The sequence below is a fragment of the Dasypus novemcinctus genome, chromosome 4 (genome assembly GCF_030445035.2).
Source record: "Dasypus novemcinctus isolate mDasNov1 chromosome 4, mDasNov1.1.hap2, whole genome shotgun sequence".
Taxonomy (NCBI): Eukaryota; Metazoa; Chordata; class Mammalia; order Cingulata; family Dasypodidae; genus Dasypus; species Dasypus novemcinctus.
In genome coordinates, this window is record NC_080676.1 from 74,101,725 (window position 1) to 74,116,349 (window position 14,625).

General features: G+C 34.8%; 1 protein-coding gene across 2 annotated transcripts in view; it reads left to right on the forward strand.

Annotated features, from left to right (window-relative positions):
* LMLN (leishmanolysin like peptidase) overlaps positions 1 to 14,625 on the forward strand; it is a 118,376-nt gene that overhangs the window by 17,731 nt on the left and 86,020 nt on the right. The window contains exons 2-6 of one of the 2 annotated variants that reach the window (XM_004465822.4): positions 8,448 to 8,545; positions 9,230 to 9,260; positions 10,119 to 10,201; positions 10,671 to 10,788; positions 12,906 to 13,078. In XM_004465822.4, coding sequence (XP_004465879.3) covers positions 8,448 to 8,545; positions 9,230 to 9,260; positions 10,119 to 10,201; positions 10,671 to 10,788; positions 12,906 to 13,078 — 503 coding nt within the window. The remainder of the gene's footprint in view (positions 1 to 8,447; positions 8,546 to 9,229; positions 9,261 to 10,118; positions 10,202 to 10,670; positions 10,789 to 12,905; positions 13,079 to 14,625) is intronic. The other variant, XM_023590959.2, reaches the window with a different exon arrangement.

Below are 14,625 nucleotides of genomic sequence, written 5' to 3' on the forward strand. Positions count from 1 at the left end.
ATTTCTAGGAATTTGCCCATTTCATCTAGGTTGTCTAGGTTGTTGGCATATAGCTTCTCATAACATCCTCTTTTTTGTTTTTTAAAATTTCTTCCTCCCCCCAGAGATTGCACCCTTACCTGATTGCTTGTTGTTTTTGCACACTGTTTTTGTTCATTGTTTGTGCTTATTGTCTCCTCTTGTGTCTGCTCATTTTTATTTTTTCATTTTTGATTGTATTTATTTGCATCTTCTTTTTTTTCCTTTCTTATCTAGCCAGGGGTTTGTCAATTTTATTGATCTTCTGGAGGAGTCAACTTTTGGTTTTATTGATTTTCTCTATTGTTTTGTATCAATTTCACTGATTTCTGCTCTATTCTTTATTATTTCTTTCCTTCTGTTTGCTTTGGAAATAGTTTGCTGTTCTTTTTTCTAGTTTTTCCAGTTGTTCAGTTAGATCTTTGATTTTAGTTCTTTTTTTTTTTTTAAGGTTTATTTATTTATCTCCTCTCCCCTGACCCTTGCCCCCCCCCCCATTGTCTGCTCTCTGTGTCCATTCGCTGTGTGTTCTTTGTCTGTTTGCATTCTTGTCAGTGGCACCGGAAATCTGTGTCTCTTTTTATTGCGTTATCTTGCTGCATCAGCTCTCCGTGTGTGCAGTGCCACTCCTGGGCAGGCTGAACTTTCTTTCATGCTGGGTGGCTCTCCTTATGGGGTGTACTCCTTGCATGTGGGGCTCCCCTATGTGGGGGCCACCCCCGTGTGGCACGGCACTCCTTGTGTGCATCAGTACTGCGTGTGGGCCAGCTCACCACACAGATCAGGAGGCCCTGGGTTTGAACCCTGGACCTCCCATATGGTAGGCGAACACTCTATCAGTTGAACCAAATCCACTTCCCATCTTCTTTTTTATTTAAATAAAACCCAATCACAACAGCTAAAGAAAAAGTAGGTCTTAGAGCAAACCATGATAATTTTAAGGCATGTTAGAAAAACTTTCACTTGTAGTTGCTAGTCTGAGCAGGGCATCAAATAAATAGTGACCCAAGGTCACCAGCTTTCCTCTGTTGTCACTATTATTTTGTGTGCCAACAAATAAAATCTTCCTGTTCTTAAGCTTTTTACAATATTTCAACAAACATCTCTTTAATTAAAGCTCCATTATATTCATACTAGATGAAAATATGGATAATAAGAGCACAAGAGGATTGATGCTTTTTGGATGTCTTGTGAAGCCTTGTCACTAAATATGTAGCACTTTGTGGAAACATTGGTCAGGTAGCCAAAACAGTTATTATCATCTTTACAATAGCCTACTTTACTGTTCTGAACCAAAAATTTTTTTTACCTCGAAACTAAAATATTAAATATTCTTTTCCATCCTACATTTTACCATACCTTTCAAATCATTTTACTTATTTTTAACGTCTACATAGTAATCATAATGCAAAACTGTAGATTCTTTATAGATGTGTCTAGTATGCAATCTTGGTTATGTATTGCTATTAAATATGGAATTTTAAAAAATAGAATCATTCTGAGAAGTTAGAGCTTTCAAAATTCAACCAATTCACTATCTCTACTTTAGTAAATAAAGAGTACTTCTTAAATCTTTCATTTCTTTACATGTTTGAGTCAAATCATTTTTTGCATGTAAATGAACTTAGTTTCAATAAGGTTGGTTAAAATGTTTTGTTCTATTAACCAGATGCTTCATAATTGAGAATTAAACACTATATTGAAGAATGTAAATATTCAAAATGCAAAGATTTTTGACAACCACAGCCTGGTTTTACCCATGTATCTTTTCAGTTTTCTCATTCATGAAAAGCACTAGCTACAAACCTTTTTTTCTATCTGCTAAGCTTAATGCCAATTACTAAACACCTAGGCAGCTAGAAACGATTTCAATGATATATTAAAAACACTTACATCGTTTAAAAGAAAATAACCCCTAATGTTTAGATACACTGTATTCTGCAGTACAGATTTTTAGTAGAGACAATTCTTTCTGATTTGAACCAAATTTTTAGGAACAGTAAAAACACATGCACACACAAACATACACTCTTTTCTCAGGTATACACATGAGATCACAGGTCACTCGCACAAGACTGAAACCATTAAAAGGTCGGACATTTTGTAGATCACAGGCTCAGTGATATTGCAATTCAGAAGGCCAAATTTATCTCTAGAGGTCCAGCTCAAGCAATCTCTTCAGCATTTATATCTCTGAAGTTAGTTGAAAATCCTTCTACACTCAGTTTTAAAACTTATGGATAGCTATTTCCAGTGCCATTAGTCATGCAAATGATAAATAATTCACAGCTATGAAAACCCAAAATGTCAGAGCTTGAGCACCTTTCAAAATGAAGTATTCACTCTAGTTTTATGTGCCACTTCAGTAATCAGGGCAAAATTGTTATAAGAAAACCTTTATTCTCCAGGAAAATTAAAGATAAAAGGGTTTTTGTTCCTTTCCTTCCACTCTATAATTTATGTTCTACTTTTAAACCCAAATTATTTCACATGGTTATTCAATTTTTAAAATGCCTGCAATAAAGCTCACCTATAGCAAACTTGATTTTGAAAGCAGGCTTGCCAAAGATCACACCATAACCACAGCCCTTAAAGTCAAGAAGGAATTTGCTGTTTTGGCAAATGTAAAAATGCAGGATAGGAAACGGACTTTGGCCCAGTGGTTAGGGCGTCCGTCTACCACATGGGAGGCCCGCGGTTCAAGCCCCGGGCCTCCTTGACCCGTGTGGAGCTGGCCCATGCGCAGTGCTGATGCGCGCAAGGAGTGCCGCGACACGCAGGGTGTCCCCCGCGTAGGGGAGCCCCACGCGCAAGGAGTGCACCCATAAGGAGAGCCGCCCAGCGCGAAGGAGGGAGCAGCCTGCCCAGGAATGGCGCCGCCCACACTTCCCGTGCCGCTGCCGACAACAGAAGCGGACAAAGAAACAAGAAACAAGACGCAGCAAAAAGACACAGAAAACAGACAACCGGGGGAGGGGAGGGGAAATAAATAAATAAAAATAAATCTTTAAAAAAAAAAAAAAAAAAAAAAAAAAATGCAGGATATTTTGCTGTCCTGAGGTTTCTGCAAACAGGACATCTGGATGCAACATGGCTTCATTTTTCTTACATTATAATAATCAGTTAATCTACTCAAATGCTTCTTGTTAATAAGGCTAGGCAATTTCTTTTTATCACAATTGCTTCCTTCTTCTTCAGAAATGTGATAAAGACCTTCCCTTCTTGGTTAACAGAGGGTGGGTGTAGCAGTTTGATATGGGTTATGAATTCCAAAAATAGATATTGGATTATGTTTATAAACTAGTTTGTTCCCCTGGGCATATTAGATTATATTGGATTCAGAGGTTTCACTTTTAATCATTTAAATAATGATTGTGGCTTTGATTGGGCCACGTCAGTAGGATGCTGAGTCCCTACCCCCTTAGTGGGTGGGAACACACAGAGAAACCACTCTACAGGGGAGGGAGTTTGGAGTTTTTTAGCTGGAGCCAGGGAAGTAAACACATGGAGAATGCAGAGCAGCTGAACCTGTAGAGAATCAAGCCCTGGAGAGAGAGAGAGAGAGAGAGCTGTTCAACTGATAGTCTACAGCTGGCTTTGTAGAGATACCAGAGCAGCTGAGCCCAGAGAGAGGGAAGCCCCAGAGAGAGGAGAATCCAGAAAGCTGAACCCTTGCAGATGTCGGCAGCCATCTTGTCTCAACATGTGGCAATAGATTTTGGTGAGGGAGGTAACTTGCACTTTATGGCCTGGTAACTAACTGTATGCTTCTACCCCAAATAAATACCCTCTTATAAAAATCAACCAATTTCTGGTATTTTGCATTAGCATGCCTTTGGCTGACTAATGGGTTTGGGGTTTTAATTATAATCAAACTCTTGTGAGAGCTTCTGTTTTCTGTGGCAAAGCAGGTGATTTAACACATTCTAAAGCCAGATTATATTTTTACATAACCTGTTTGATTTTTTTCTCTGTCAAGGATTGATACATGATTTAGTTCTGTGAAACAAATAGGATAACATCACCAATTAAGCATCACTTTTGAAAAACAGACATATGTCAGCTGAGCAAAGAATGTCTCTGTGGAATCCTGTTGAGTAGGTCAGCTGTTATTATCTTATTTGCAAGAATACACAGGCTAGAAACACTATCCTGATTCCTGAAACTCTGCACTCATGTAGGGAAATATTACTCCTTTACTTTTATCTTTTAAAGAAGACAAAATAGTTTCATTATAAATGATCATAATAATTCCTCCAGTTTCTCCCTCACGATTATTTTAAATTTATGCAATAGTTGTTTCTGTCAGTTTAGCGAGAGTGCCATCATAGCTTTCAAATGAGATCACCCTGTAGATCAATTGGCCAAAACTTAAAGTTGCAGGTATATGAAGGAGACTGAGGTCAATGGTGAAAGCTGTAGTTACAGGACCCAAGTGTTATTCACAGATTATAATTGACAATCATTCCAGCACCATTTGTTGAAGAGACTGAAATGTCCCAGAAAAGTGGACTTCGTAGGTGTAACACTTTGATATTATTTATTAATTCCAAAAAAGATATTGATTATGTTTGTAAACTGGTCTGTTCCTGGGTATGATACCCGTTGATTGTATTAAATCCAAAGGTTTTATGTTTACTTATTAAATCAAAATTAGTGCTTTGATTTGACCGTGTCAGTAGGGTGTGACTCAGAGTTGAGTCCCTGCCCCCTTGGTGGGCTGATAGAAAGAGACACTCACTCAAGAAGACACAGAAGAAAATACATGGGAACAGAGCTCCATAGATGTCAGAGGAGAGAACTTTGTCATGACATGGAAGAGGAGAAAACTTGGTCATTTTGGTCCTGCCATGTGACAGAAAGGAGAAGGATCAAACACCTAAAGCCTCAGAAAGAGAAATGAGCCCAATGCCAGCCTATAGCTGAGATTGGAAGAAGTTGAGACCATGGGACCTTAAAAGGAAGAAGGATGGCTGAACCCTCGCAGAGATCGGCAACCATCTTTAGTGAGGAAGTACCTCTTATGGTACCTTGAGTTGGACTCTTTAGGGCCCTATAACTATAAGCATCTACCCCAAATAAATACCCTTTATAAAAGCCAACAGATTTCTGGTACTTTGCATCAGCACCCGTTGGCTCACTAATACAGTAGGTTTATAAAAAATCAGTTGACCATAGAGGTGAGGGTCTATTTCTGAATGCTCAGTTTGATTCCTTTGATCAAGTCTCTATCTTTATGCCAATACCATTCTGTTTTGACCAATGTAGCTTTATAGTACACTTCAAAGTGAGGAAGTGAGTCCTCTGACTTTGCTCTTCTTTTTTAGAATATTTTTGGTGATTTGGGACCCCTTTCCCTTCCAAATAAATTTGGCAATTGACTTTTCTTTTTCTGTAAAGTAGGCTGTCAGCCTGTGTCTTTTGATTGGGGAGTTTAATCCATTCACATTCAGTGTTATTACTCTGAAGACATTACTTACATCAACCATTTTATCCATTGGTTTTCATATGTCACATCTTAATTTTGTCTGTTTTTTCCCCCTTTTGGTTACCCTTTCTGATAATCTTCACTTCTATACTCTTTCGACTTTCCAAACCTCTCTCTCTTGTCTTTTCTGGCTGCAGAACTCCCTTTAGAGTTTCCTACAGAGCTGGATTCATGTTTATGAACTCTCTTAGTTTCTGTTTAGCTGTGAATAATTTGCCATATTTGAAGACAGTTTTGTTGGATTTGAAGGACAGTTTTGTCAGATAAAGAATTCTTGCCTGTCGGTTTTTCTCTTTCAGTATTCTAATTGTATCATATCACTGCTTTCTTGTTCCATGGTTTTGTTGAGAAATCTGTACTGAGTTTTATTGGACATCCCTTGTGTATGGTTTCATTTTTCCCTTGATGCTTTCAGAATTTTCTCTTTATCTATGGCATTTGGCATTTTGAATGTTATGTGTCTTGATGTAGGTCTATTTGCATTTATTCTAATTGGATTACACTTCACTTCTTGGACATGTATATTCATGTCTTTCATGAGAGTTGGGAAATTTTCATCCATTATTTCCTCAAATACTCTTTCTGTCCCTTTTCCTTTCTCTTCTCCTTCTGGAAGTCCCATACTATGTCTTTTGGAAGTCTTCTTCTGGGTGGCAGAATCTTGGGGAGGGTCTTCCAGCAGCCCTCTTGGGGTTATTGATGTCCATGTGGACTTCTTGCCAGGTTCCAGATCTGTCTGTTGATTCCCTATCTTACTAGCTTGCTTCAATACTGACTGTTAAGTACTGGAATGTATTACAATTTTTAAATTTGTTTTAATTATAATTTAGAAAAGATCTTTCTATATCTTTTAGGGACTTTTCCTTTACTTTCTGAAACTTGGTAGTAGAATTATTAGCCACCCTTATTTTAAGGTTGTTAAAAGGTTTACATTGGGGAATTACAGGACAAACTATGATTCTTAATTCCCCAGCCTAGAAGAGTTTTAATCTGTCATACCTGGCCCTTCCCTCAGAGGTCTTGCAAAGAGAAGGCCCTGGGGGCTGGATAGGTCAAATAGTCCAGGAGAATCTTTTTCTCTTTCCCAATAGTTCCTATATTCAGATTTCTTTATGACCCTTCCATCCTGCTCAGCCTAATTTGAACTTATATATGCACATATTTAATTTTACAATTTGAATAGAGCTCTTTTAAGAATTTTTGTTTGTTAATTTGATATTACCATTCCAATGTATGAAGATATTCACTGAACAAATAGGCAGTCACCAATAGGGTTAGACACAAAAAACACAATTTACTAAACTTACTTAAAACTTTATATCTTTTATAAAATAAGTATAACTGTAAAATAACATTTAAAAGATTTCTTTGAAGGCTATTTCTAATTAATCTGATTTGCATTGTGACCATGCAGTTTTGTATAAGAATTTTGTTCTTTAATTATTGACTTATAACCAAAATGTCCCCAGTGCTTTTTAAAAGAAATTAAAAAAAATTTTTTCCCCAATGCTTTAAAATAGTTTACAACATTTTCCTTTACTTCAGAGCTTTGCTTATTTCCCATTTTTACTTTGGCAGGCCTTGGATGAACAAGACTAATTCCAGTGTACACTCATGAGGTTATTGAAGCCTCAAAGAAACTGGTTTCTCTCATGAATTGCGCTTTCAGGAATCCCAACATTTGAGGTGGGAGGCCCTCACTCCATGTCCTCAGCCGTTGGACTGCAAGAGTAGACGTCTAACTCTGAGGGTTGAGAATTCCACCAGGCACCAAACACCTGGAGTCATGAGAGAAAGCAGGGTCACTAATACCAGTGGAAGGACAGGAGACAGGGGTGTCTTAAGTTTGCTTTCCTTTGAGCCATAGATGGAAGAAGTTGTAATGAAATAACCATTAGCAACGGTGAGGGGTGATACTAGACCTGAAGTAGCCATCAGCAAAGGTAAATTAGTTTAAGATTACCATTGCAATAGCTGAGTCTAGGCTATATCCATCCAGTTGTAATAAATGCAGTTTTTATCCTTCTGCTGTTTTATAATATAAAGGCATCTATATAATGATCTTAACTCTTAGGTTCTAGTAAGTTTCTACTTAAAAACAATTTGGGCACTTCTGTTTATTAACTAAGCAACTAAAATAATTTTATTAGTAACAACTTTGCTAAGTTTTTCTGCTTTTCCTGCAATTGGATTAATTCCATTTGTGATTTTTTTATACATCAAATTCAGTTGCAAGATAGTATTGACATTTAAAGACTCATTTGGGTTACCTTTCACCGTTACCCAATTTGTTAACAGGTGAACCCGAAATCTGATTTACAAGTTCCTAGGCACACACAGACTAACAAAGTTAAAGCAAGCACAGATTAGAACAGAAGAGAGAATTTTACACACTTAGCTTAGTTTGGGGAAGACTTGACTTTAGAATCACTTGGATGCAAACCTCCCAGTGTCTGCAGAAACTTCATGCAGGACCCTTCAACTTCATTCCTCCATGAAAACCTCTGGGCAGCTGCTAGGTACGAAGCTAAGGTATCTAGAGAAGCCCTGCTTCCAATGAGACATGAATCGGGCTGTATCCCATTAGTTACTTCTCACAAGGGGTAAAACCTTGCAAGCATTTTTCACTAGTAAAACTAGAATTTATACGAGAAACTTCAAACAAACAAAAGAAACCTAGAAACTTTTTGACAGCTGCTGTTCACATAGTCATGTTTCTCAAATTCGTAATATAGAACTTGCTTCTCAGATTATAGCTTTAACTCTGGTGTATTATTTGGGGCTCAGCAATACTGAAATAGTGGAGCATAAGCCAAGGAACTTTTTTTTTCTGGGCATTACACTTGAAATTTAATTTTATTAATTTTAAATTGGGACTACAACTGGTTAATCTATACAATATATATTATTTTAAATCTTCAAATCTGTTCCCTTTTTTCAGGTCATATATAGGGTTCATCTTAAGGCAAATCATGTTGCAAAGAGAGATATTGATGAACATTTAAGAATCAAGACTTTTTATGATAAAAGTATTGATGAGTAAGTACACCATTATTTTATTATCTTTTTTATTGTGAATCTAAATGTTAAAGATATTTTCATCTGTTACTTGAAGTCAAAAAAGTCCATCAATGATACTTAAGTGCTAGGGCAGCTTCAAGATGGAATTAAATTAAAAAATGCTTTTACTCTGGGAATATGAAGACCATTGGGTGCAATTATAGTCTACATCATGAATAATTTAAGTAGAACAAATGTGGATCTATTTGGATATGGTAAATAACAGATCTGGAAAGCACCTCTACAAAAGTACTTGGAGGAAAAAAATAAGGAAGTAATAATATGCACAGCAATAGGAAAATTTGCAAAAATATTAGCCAAAGGGTAATAGTGTCTTAATTTTTAAAATTTTATCTAAGAAGCCTACAAAAAAAGATATATTTTAAATCTGTAGTAGTTTTTGAAAAGCTTTTAGAAGTCTTCAATGTCTTTTCCTATCCTTAACATCCCAAAGAATGAGATAAAATATAACTGTGCCTAGCACAGTGCTTTGGCACTTAGTAAACTCTCAAATGCTCTTTGAGGTAAATTGAGATTATCAAGGACAGATATTCCATGCTTCCATACAGTATTCCTTGGACTTCTGCGAGAGGCATTCTGAACAAACAAGACAATGTTCTGCCCCAGTATGACAGTTCTTATGTTTTATATCATCATTTTCAGGTTGCTCCCTGAGAAAAGATACCTTGTAAAGGTATGTAATAAACATTCATGGCTTGAATTGTGTACTTAAAATAGGTATAATTTATTGTATGTTATTTCTGCTTCAATGAAGAAAAATATATACATGGCTGTTTTGTGGATGACTGGATAAAAGGTGGTGGTGATAGTGAATGTATTTATCATTTTCACCAAGATGTCATTGTGATGTACCTACCACAACTTTGTCTGTATTTTATATTTAAATCAGTCTTCTTATTTTTTTACTTGCCCTCTCAAATTTTTGGGGGCAGAGCATGCTGAGAGTAGGGTGTAGAGTTGTATTTTTAAGAGTATGTTTTTTGAGATACATTAAGAATACCATTCTCTTGGTGAAAGTGTTCATTCTCCTAAAGATGAATTGACCTGATAGTATGATATTCCAAAGTTATAGACGTTTTTAACTGCTACAGAGTCACACTGTTGGAAAGGATAATCATTAAGGCAATTTCACAGAAATTGATCAGGTGAAAGTTCTTCTAAACATAACCTTTTCTTAATGTAAACTACCTTAATTTTGGAATCAAAATTTAAAATTTGAAATACTCTAGATAAATAGTTTGACTAATATTTTCTAATTTTCTACTTAAATGAGATAGGAAATAAAGTTTGTCCTTATTGCTCTTTTATCAGTTTCCAAATATAAAATTAGGAAATTTACTTCTTTGTAGACTCACTCTATTCCTATCTCCTGCAACTCAAACTTTGATTACCTAATATCTATATTCCATAATTGTAAGGTTTTGCTTCTTTCCCCAATCATTAATATCCTATGCATTACTTCTTTTAAATATAATCTATCCCTTGACTATTAATTCTGACTTACTTTTTTTAAAAAAAAACTTTTATTTAGAACAAGCTTTTCCCACAAGCTATTTCTTATCTAGAGAAGACTTTTCAGGTTCGAAGACCTGCTGGCACTATCTTACTTAGCAGGTATGTCATATTAAACACAGGTATTTTCTTAAGTTGTTTAGTACTCTGCCCTTCTCAATCTGCTAGTATGGCAAAGTATAAAACTGTTATACTAAAATATTTTGTTGTGCTTGTTCTTAGAGACCAAATTGCAAAGTATTTAAAGAATAAAAAAATTTTCTATTATGAGGATGCCTGCTATATCTTTTCCTAGGAAATAGTTATCCCCTGTGCCCCATATCTCCTTCCTCCTCCCCCAGTCTGCAGTACTGGCTTCATGAAGTACTTTATGTGTTTGAAAAATCAGATCAGAATGACTTTCTATAGAACTAAAATTCTTTCTTAGCACACTTTCCTAATTAAAATAGTAACCATTTTATTAATGAAATAATATAGCATCTATTAATTTTTTGCAATGTTTTTAATTGCTGTGAACTAATGCTTTTTATTTTATTTTATAATTAAACTTTGATGTAAAAATCAATTGAAGACAATGTACAGCAAACCAATACCAACCGAAGAAAGATGATCCTCATAGATACTGTAATGGGGAATGTGCAGAGCATACAAAATGTGGCCCAATTATAGTGCCTGAGGAGCATCTCCAGGTAGTTTACCCTCCTCTTAGCTACATTTTTACTCTTTAAGATAACCTTAGGAGAGATTGTGAATCTTTGAGTATTGGCCAGAAATTTTTACAGACCTCAGTACAAGGCATAGTAGCTTCATTCTTCTACAAAAAGTAATTGCTGTTAGGTATTCTGATTTTATTCTTACACTGGTTTTCAAGTGAGTTTAATATTTTCTTTCATCTTTTTATTTATTTTTTTTGTGTATGTGTGTGTTTATCTGCTGAATCAGTTCTGCTTTAAACTTTATCTTTGTCCTCTATAGCATTTTTTAACAGGCATATACTTTATTTTGAAGGGCAATTTGACATTATTTATTAAATTAAAAAACATGTTTCAACCTATCTAGTAATTTATTTTATAAAAATATTTATAGCTATACAATATATGTTCAAGAATGTTCTTTGCAAAACTTTAAATAAGCCCATGTAGGGTATTAATTAAATTATGGTATAGCTGTTTAATGGGATACTATGCAGGTGTGAAGCAATGAAGTAAATCTCTATATTCTATCTTGGAAAGATAGTTAAGCTCTTAAGTAAAAAATGAAAGTTAACAGTATGTCCAGTTAGCCTATTTTATTAAAAAATATTTGTACATGTATGGTAAAGAATCATGAAAAAATCTGGAGGAATACAGATTTTTAAAAATCCATATAAAAAAAAATCCACATGCCTACCAAAAAGTAATAATAGCTTTCTTTTAGAGTTGGTTTTGGGTGGGGACTTTCATTTGTGTTTATGTGTTTTTTTTAATACTCTGATTTTTCATATTGTACAGAAATACAAGTAATTCTGATTATGTTCATCAGAGAAAAGAAAAATTATAAATTAATGTACCAGAAAACTCATTTATTATACATACATATCTGAAAATATAATTCCTACAACTGTCTTTCCTTGTTTAGCTTGTTCTCTCATTATTTATTGAAAATGAATGCATACTGAACTCTGACATAACCAAAATGAAGCATGTATTTTAGGTTATTTTGTAAGTTTGTTCTAAAGGTATTTGAAGCTCAGTAAAAGCTTTTCTAACCCTATACATTGGAACAAATACAATTAGCTTGCTCACCTCTCATTTTTGTCAAATTTCTTGAGGGTATAAAGAACTTTAGGGAAATATTAAAATTTTAAACTTATTGTTAATTTTATGCCCATCTCTTTCCCCAAGCTATCTTAAGAGATTTCCTAGAACATTTTAAGACTAATTTCTTTGCTTTTTTCCTAAGATTTTTTTCTTTTTAAAAATTCTCTTTGCTTTCCAAATTTTCTCCTTCCTGCTTATCTTTTGACAGGGCTTGAGGGGTGGGGTCCTAATAGAAGCAAAAATAAATAATCTGTACTTTCTGTTAAATGAGATGGGAATTGGTGTTTTATCCCCCCCTCTCCCTCTACAAACTTTGTGTCCAAAGATCACAACTTACTGATTTTTCTATTTATGATTTGGAGATTATATGATTGTTTAGGGCCTTTAATAGAAAAAGCTCTCTAAAAGGCAGACTTTACAAGGGCAAAGTAAAATTTGCCTCGAAAATTAGAAGCAAGAGTAATGTTACAAGATGACTTTAATGTTTTACTTTATGTATTTTTGTGTTATCTGAACTTTTAACAAGAATCACAAATTACTTGATAAGAGGAAATATGTTTCCATTAGATAAAAAGTTTTTTATTAATGAAAAAAAATTTTTAACTTTTAATTTTGAAATAGCTTTAGATTCACAGAAAGTTGTGAAAAAAATGTACAGGGAGGTCCCCTGTACTCTTTACCCAATCAGGGGATTCCTGATTTTTCAAAACTTTTTCTGTTTCTGTCTTTTCTGTGTCCTGGTTATAGTTGTTCTTTATCAATAGCTATTGTTTATTTTAATAAGGATGTGTCAATTCATGGTAATTTTAAAGAGGAAATTTTAGTAATATAAATTCTGATTTAGAAGTAGGTACTGAGTAGAGGGAAGTATGAAATTTGATAAAAAAGATTATGGATGGTAAGGTTAAATCACACTGTATTTTGAGTCTGGATTCACTGTAAGATCAAATGTCACTACAGCTTACTTTATCTTTGGTTTGGTTTTCTGTTGACTGCTGTGTATGCAGCAATGCAGGAATTCCCGAAGGGGTAAGTGGCCATATGAAGCAGTGCCAGATCAAGAGGGCGTCCAGGATGCAGACTTTGTCCTTTATGTTGGTGCTCTGGCCACTGAGAGGTGTAGCCATGAAAACATCATCTCTTATGCAGCTTATTGTCAGCAGGAAGCAAAAATGGACAGGTAAACTTTCCCCTGAGATTTATTGCCCAAGATCTAATGTGGGAACTCTTCAAACAAACCATATTATAAGTGCTACAATTACAGAAGTTTGTATTTTCCAGATTGCTTCAAGTATTAAGAAATAGCAGGCAACCTCCCTTTCTACTGTCCCGTTCCTACCCTAACCTTTCTCCCCCAAACTCCAAAGAAAAACTCTAATGTCAAGAGATTTTGCTTTTGAAGTGTCTCTCTCTCTAAGGAAACATTTTGAATTTTAATTTTAGCACTTTTGTAAAATATTAAAAATATCTGTTCATTTTAGTCATATTTTATTATACATGCCTCACTTAGCTAAATTATCACTTAAATTCAGATTCCTTTTTGTCATTTGCAAAGATATTAAAAAGATTTCACTGTGAGGTAGTCTTAAAATGAAAAGTTATTTATATATTCAGAGGATTGCCTGTCACACACTAGACACATAAATTAAAGGCAGTAGAAATTGCCGTGTGTCTCAGAAGAGAGGTAGAATTCTTGAATCTAGGAGAGGTTAGTGTTACGCATTCATGTGTTTGCTCAGGCCATCGCTGAGGTATTGAACATTGATCTATCTGTCAGAAGATTCCAGCTGACTTTAAAAAGAAGCTGTTTAACTTCTAATGATATGCAATTCAGGTAAGGAAAAAATGAAACTATTAGTTGACCAAATAGGCAATACAAAGGCAACATTGGTATATGGTACAAAATTATTCTCTAAATCCTGAAGATGCCAAGGAGGTCAAAATAAGCAATGTGGGTTATGAAAAGCAGTCTGTTTCCATGATGCAATGTATAGTTGATGTTGATTGTGTTACTCAGAAAGAAAGTACTGTGTGTTTTTTATGGATATATGTGTTCTATTATTTAGTAAAAATATATTTAAGAAAAATACATCTAAATGGAGTGTTCCTTTTTTCCTGAGATTTCATTAAATTTATGAAGTCTTACAATTAATGGTGTATCAGTATCAAGCAAATGTGATTTGAAGTACCAAATGAATACTAAATTGTTACTTGATTAAATAAGATATCTTCTTAAAGTAGATTTTTAAAAGAAATCTTCCTTCATAATAGTAGTGCTACAAAATTATAGTTCATCATGATGAAGACCAGTTCTTTACTCCTTTTTTCTTCTTTTTTTTTGAGGTACCTGGGCCAGGGATTGAACCCCAGACCTGTATGTGGGAAGCTGGCACTCAACCACTGAGCTACATTGGTTCGCCTAAGTTATTTTTTTCATTTGTTTGCTTGTTGTTTGTTTTTTAGGAGCCACCAGAAACTAAACCTGGGACCTCCCATGTGGGAAGTAGGTGCTCAACTGCTTGAGCCACATCTACTCTAGTAGTTCTTTACTCATAATTTGAACTGAACCATATAGATTACATACACACACACAAATAAAATCTCAGTTTGAATATATTGTTAAACACAGTATATTTTGCAGAACAGTGTACATAGTATGATTCCATATTTGTTTAAAAATCTCTGTATGTACTTGAATATGCTAAAACAGAAATAATTAGGATTACA